At 49.0% G+C, this 6,695-nt stretch overlaps 1 protein-coding gene across 1 annotated transcript; it reads left to right on the forward strand.

Annotated features, from left to right (window-relative positions):
- Positions 1–821: 821 nt before the first annotated feature.
- COX19 (cytochrome c oxidase assembly factor COX19) lies at positions 822–4,331 on the forward strand. The gene is made up of 3 exons (XM_071444009.1): positions 822–1,081; positions 1,621–1,732; positions 3,463–4,331. Exons 1-3 carry the CDS (start codon positions 1,000–1,002, stop codon positions 3,548–3,550), a joined length of 282 nt encoding a protein of 93 aa, XP_071300110.1. The 5' UTR covers positions 822–999; the 3' UTR covers positions 3,551–4,331.
- Positions 4,332–6,695: the final 2,364 nt, after the last annotated feature.

Here is a 6,695-nt window from a genome sequence, read left to right on the forward strand (position 1 = left end):
AAATAACTCAGTGCTGTCCCTAGGGTTTGTGCACAACCTAAACCACGAGGATTGATGAGAGATGAGGAACCACATGGGTGGCTGATGGTTGAGCAGAATGGGGAGAGCCCATCCAGAATCCTGCTGGGTTTCTGTGGAAGTTCATCCTGCCTTCCTGCCAGAGCCATCCCCAGGGCTCTGGGATCACACACCAGCCACAGCTGGGCCCAGAAAATGGGCTTTTAGCTCAGGACCCAGAGCTCGGCAGGGACAGGTGAGGAATTTATTCTTGGGGCAGAAGGGAAGGAGGAGTCTGGTCTCAGCCCTGCACAGAAAAGGGAAAGATTGGACAAGGCTGGATCCTGCGTGAAGGGATTTGGGGACATCGGGCTCCAAGTTTGGCTCTTTTCTCTTCCACGTCCCAATGCACAAATGCCAAGGACAGACCGTTTTTCCGGGCCCCTCCACAGGCCGGCAGCCCCCGACCATCACAGCAGCCGTTCACAGGAACGAATGACAGAATCACAGAATCCCAGAGCATCCTGAGCCAGGAGGGACCCACAGGGACCCCAAAGCGCTGCGCGGGACAACCCAGAACTGGGTTGCATTCAGAGGGGAGTTGCACTGGGAGCGTTCAGAGGGGAATGAGGACGGTGACACGGGGTTTGTGAGGAGGAATCGGTTCATTTCGCAGAGGCTGTGGGAGCCCCGGGCGCAGCGGCGCTCCCGCACCGGGCCCGGCCCAACATGGCGGCCGGGGCCGTCTCCATGGCGACGCGCACAGCGCTCTGGTTTCCATAGCAACACCCACGCCGTTTCCATGGCGCGCGGCCCCGCCCACTGTGGGCGGTGGTGGTCACGTGATCCCGCTCGATGCGCTCGGCGCGCGGCTCCCCCCGGCGGCGGGAACGAGCGGGAGAGGGAGCGCCGAGTGACCGGGAGTGACCGGGAGTGACCGCAGAGTGACCGCAGAGTGACCGCAGGGACCGGGCCCGCCGCGTCCCCACCCCCGGCACCGCCATGTCCACCGCCATGAACTTCAGCAGCAAGAGCTTCACGCCGCGGCCGCCGGACAAGGGCGCGTTCCCGCTGGATCACTTCGGTGCGGTAGCGCGGCCTAGCGCCGGGCCTGCCCCGGGCGCGGCGGTAGCGCGGCCCTCGCTGTGTGTGTGTGTATGTGTATGTGTATGTGTGTGTGTGTGTGTGTGTTCCAGGGGAGTGCCGCCCTCGCTCTGTGGGTGTGTGCGTGTTACAGGGCCCTCGCTCTGTGGGTGTGTGTGTGTGTGTTACAGGGCCCTCGCTGTGTGTGTGTGTGTGTGTGTGTGTGTGCGTGTGTGTGTGTTACAGGGCCCTCGCTCTGTGTGTGTGTGTGTGTGTGTGTGTGTGTGTGTGTGTGTGTGTGTTACAGGGCCCTCGCTGTGTGTGTGTGTGTGTGTGTGTGCGTGTGTGTGTGTTACAGGGCCCTCGCTCTGTGTGTGTGTGTGTGTGTGTGTGTGTGTGTGTGTTACAGGGCCCTCGCTCTGTGGTTGTGTGTGTGTGTGTGTGTGTGTGTTACAGGGCCCTCGCTCTGTGGTTGTGTGTGTGTGTGTGTGTGTGTGTGTGTGTGTGTTACAGGGCCCTCGCTCTGTGTGTGTGTTCCAGGGGAGTGCAGCGCTTTCAAGGAGCGTTTCATGGAGTGCCTCCGGCAGAGCGGCTACGAGAGCTCGGCGTGCCGGCAGAGCGCCATGGCCTACCTGGAGTGCCGCATGGACAGGCGAGTGCCCGGCACGGCGGGGACAGCGGGGAGCGCTTGGCGGGGCCGGCAGGGGAAGGCAGCCCGCGGTCAGGCAGGATTTTTTGTAGGATCTGTCAGGCACAGATGCTCCTGTGGCATCTGCAGATTACCTGCCTTGTGGTTTCCGTGTTGTCCAGTGCAGAGGGATAACAGTGACCGACTAAGATGTTACACACTGTTGTACTCATCATTGTTTGCACACTGAAGTATACAGTACACAGCCTGCAGGTGAGGATCCCACACAGCACTGGGGGTAAAACGTTCCTCCCAGCTCACATCTTTGCCTTTCTAGCAGCCCAAGGCAGAGCCCCCTTCAGGTGAGCAGAGTTGGTGGGCACAGCTCAGGGCACTCATCAATGAGCCTGCCCTTAACACCACAGTAACTCCTGTGTGCTCATCTGGAGAAGGTCACATCACCTTCTCCAATTACAATTATTACAAAAACTACAAATTACAATTATTACTACAAAACTACAATTATTACTATTAGAATAATCCTCCCTATTTTACAGAGTTTTTTTCGCCAAGATGCAAAACTCCAGCCATCAAACAGTGTAGCCAAGATTGTAATTTGGTTAGCTAAATCCCTTAGGTTTTGTAGCTGTTTATGAATAGGAGCAGAATGGTCAGATAAGTTCATACAACAGAATCTTTCAAAATCTTCACAGCCATGCCCATGTGCTAGTAAAAGAAAGTCAGTGGCAGCTCTGTTTTGTAAAGTGGCATGTCTGATCACCTCTTCATCTGTCACCAAATCACTGATCACAGTAAATGATCACTGATCATTTACTTCCTTGCTGAGCCAACACCCCAACTCGAGACCCAGGCAGCTTCCACCTTGCACAGTGGACAGTGTGAAGCTTTTTTTTGTTTTGTTTTCAGCTGTGGTTACAAGTTAAACTTTTAACTTGTAGCCCATACTTTGCTCACCCTCTGCATGGCCTGCTCAATAAGAGCTGACTGTGTTCAAAATGCCTACAAGTGTTGTGTGTAACTCAACAAAGAATTATCACAGCAGTGGTATTTTTCTTGCATACATTAATGCAATTGAGTCTTAATTAATGCTAGGTTCAAGTGGAAATAATTGGGCCTGTTAGCTCCTTAGAAATATGTTTAAAGCAGGTAAGTTAAAAGTTTTTGTAGTCAGTTCAGGTGAAGAAAGTGTTGGTGATTGGTTTTCCAGGGATGATTCCATTCATGCATTGCTTTGCAATGCTTTCTGTACAAGGGTGAGTCAGGGAGCTTTGAAAAATGCACAAATTTCTCTGTATCTAGGGAAAGTACATTGCAAATCAAAAACTAGTGTGAAAATCACTATAGCAAAGTCTAGTGGCACCACAAAGGCTGTTCTAAACCAGATTCGCTTGAAAGTGTAAATGGCATTGGTAGAATTTTAGGAAGCTCTTGTGCAATGTGTTAATTAAAAATAACCAGTTTCTTTTTATTATTTCTTTTTATTATTATATAACTCTTACTCAGTACCTAAAATGGGGAAACAACACATTTAATTGGAAAAATAATTGCTGAGTGCTGCTTTCCTTAAACTGAATTTTCTGAGGTGTTGTCAAACAGCAGGCACTCTGTATAGATGTCTTGGATCTGTTTAGGGCACATAATAGTAATGAAATAGAAAATGCTGCTGTTCTCTAACCAAGAGAGAGGCTGTATTCTCTAAAATGTGTTTTGTTGTTTTCTTCTTTTTTACTTAGGCAACTTATGGCTAATGAACCACTGGAAAAATTGGGATTTAAAGACCTGATAAATGAGAAATCAGAAGAAAAACCTAAGAAGTCGTGATGACGACAGACAACTTTGTCCCTCATGAAGGGAAAGCATAACTCTGAATGTAGTACATATTGTACATTTTGTTCATATTGCAATAGGAAGTGTTTCCTGAAAGAACCTTTTTTCCAAAGTTTAATTGTCCTAAAATAAGATTTTTCTTTAAATGAGCAAAAGTACTGCCTTTGTCTGCTTTGCTCAAGTATTTCTTAACTTCTTTGTTTTAATTTCTCTAGAGGCAAAACAGATACAGCCAAAGTGTTCTCCCTGTCTCTGTAAGAACAGTGAAGGCTTGTTTTAAGAGGACAAAAACCCAAACCAAACAATCCTTTATTGTGTAGGTCTTGAACTACTGATTAATCTTCTGTGGGCAGTACTGATATGCTCACAGCAGTTACTTGCCAGGTGGAAATGAAGCTGTTGTACTTTAAAATTGATTTTTATTAAGTACTGGCATTAGTCCCCATCCCTGGGGTGGTCTCACCCTGCTATGGAACACATTGGGTCCTGTGGGGGTACTTGAGGCAGTGTTTTTTTTCAGTCATTTCATCTTCCATCATTGTTGGAGAGTGTTTCTAGTTGCAGACACCAGTCAGGGAGTGATTCTGCTTTTATTTACCATGCCAGCAGTGTTCACCTAATTTTTTCATAATTTAACTGGGAACAGTGGTATTTCTCTTGCATGTTCTAATGCAGCTGAAGTCTTTCTTAACTAATGTTGAGTTCAAGCAGAAATAATTTGGCCTCCTAGCCCCTAGAAATGTGTTTCAAGCAGGCAATAAATGTGTAAATCTTCTGGATGTGTTCTGCCTTGTTATCCCTGCTGCTTTTGGTTTTGTTTTTCACCCAGTGAATCATTTCTCTGTGTACCTGGCTCTCTCTGCCAAGGCAGTTCCCTGAGGCTTCCCCATTTATCTGGTGTCCCCTCTCCGACTGATCTCACCTCCCCTGCTGGCTGCTTTTGTTTCTGCCTCTCTCCTGTGCATCTGCTCATACCAAATTCTAGGGAAGGGTGACAAAACATTTTCTGCTCTCCATACTGATCACTGGGGCTGAGATTTGAATTGTTGCTCTGTGTAATCTGATGGAACAGAATGCACATAGCTCAGAGCAGGTTCCTGTTTGAAAAGGACATTTGCCTGCTGCTGCATATTTTTATTCCACTTCATTCTACTGTTCAGATTATATCTTTTGGTGAGATTAGTACATTTATAGGAAAGAAAGCAGAGATTGTATTGCTGCAACAGATACTAAAAGACATTATATTAAACCACTGAATAAGAGCTTTCTTTTAGTGATACCAAGTTGGAATTAAAATAATCTCCAGCATCTTCAGGAGAAAGAAATCAAATTTCATGCTTCTGTGCTCCCTGAATATTATAAGGCAAAGTGAATTCCTGGTAGGTCTGAAAGAAGCCACCAGTGGTGGGGGAGTAATCTGGGCTGTTAGCAGTGGCAGTTTCGTTTTTTGGCTGTTACTCTGCACTGCTGTTTTGGCCAAGCAGTTCCTTCACCAGTTCCATCTGTGTTTCCCTGGGACATTGATGCCAGCCCTGTCCTCTGAGCTGTTACAAAGTTTTTGAGGTGCTGAGTGATTGCCACCCTCACAAGGCTGTGGGGGTGAGAGGTTTGCACCTTTCACCAGCCCAGAGATCTCACCTCATCCTGTCCAGATCCATGGGCACAGCTCATGGACTCACTTCCCAGCAGTGAATCAGCTGCTGTGCCCTCGTGCCAGGACAGGACAGCTGGGAGTGGAGAGCTGAAAATTCAGGGAATAGGCAGAGGCACTTCTGGCCTGGCTGTAAGCATTGGCTTCAGAAAAGGACGCGTTCAGTGGAGCTTTAAGGGAAGCTCAGAGCTGCTGGGGACATCAGACATTGAGATCTGATGCAGCTGAGAAGTGGTGGGAAAAAAGCCATTAGTGCCAGACCTGGGGTCAAAGTTTTCCCAGCTTGATCAAGGGGACAAGTCCCTGCAGCACTGGAGTCACCTGGGAGAGTTCCCAGAATATTCTTCAATTGATTCCTGCCAACAAACAAATCATTAATTAAATCCTTCCACTTGAAACTTCTTTATTTTAGTATTGCTGGTGGCATCCAGGTTTGTACTCCTTCAAACTGACAGTGGGGTATAAAACAAATGGAAACAGCAGGTTCATTGCCAACTTTCCTGTGCCCAGGCTGAGGAGGAACCTCTCCAGGAGCCTGTCACCATGCTGGGAAAAATCTATATTCTGTAAAATGTGTGTTCTGGAAACGCTGGGCTGAGGTGTGTGTGCTCCAGGGGAGGCACTTTGTCAGGGCCACTGATTTCTAGGTGGAGCTGTTCGGAGCTGATGAGCTGCTGTGCTCTGGGAGTGCATCAATCTTCCTGTGAGGAGCCTGCCAGGTGCTGCCCGTGCCGTGAGGCTCCACCTGCTGACAGATCCTGCAGCCTGGAGACAGGCAGAGCATCGGGAATCAGCTGGGACTGACGCCAGCCCGGGTGTAAGTGCACAGGTGTGCAAGGGATAGCCCGAAGCAGGAGGAAGTGGTGACTGTGTTAGTGAAGATCCATGTGAGCTGTTACCATCGCAACAGAAATCAATAAGCCAGGGAGGTGCAATTGTCTTTTCTGTGGCTTTCCTGCAGCAAAGGCTCATTCACACCCTAATGAGGCACCCAGCTGCTTGGGATCCGTCCCAGGGAGTCCCTGGAGGGCTCTGCATCAGCAGAGCTTTGCCCACACATTCTTTGCTCAGATTAAAATCCACTCAAGCACAAAGAGCTTAACCTTGATCCCAGCAGTTATTTACAGAGAGAACATTGCTGCAAGTTAACCATCCTTACCTCTTCCTGGGAAACCTTGAGCTCTAGGTGTATCTCTCCAAACAACTACAGTGACCTGCAGAACCAGGAAGAAAGGGTTTAATAAACATTCCCAGAGCTCTGGGTGTGCTTTCACTGAAAAGCCTTCACAAAGAGAGCCTCCTGTGCTGGCTTTGGAAATGGGCCACGGTCCAAAGTCCTTTGGAGGAGCTCAGTGAGGCCTCAGTGCTGAGGAGGGATTGTTGCTGCATCTGCCACCTGCAAGGACACACCTGGTGTAGCAGGGGGGTCACAGCTGCCAGCAGCTGAGGGGTGAATGTTTGGGGCTGTGAGCAGTCAGAGCCCTGGGT

Source organism: Agelaius tricolor, unplaced genomic scaffold (assembly GCF_023055355.1).
Source record: "Agelaius tricolor isolate 1412-34295 unplaced genomic scaffold, bAgeTri1.0.p SCAF_19, whole genome shotgun sequence".
Classification (NCBI taxonomy): Eukaryota; Metazoa; Chordata; class Aves; order Passeriformes; family Icteridae; genus Agelaius; species Agelaius tricolor.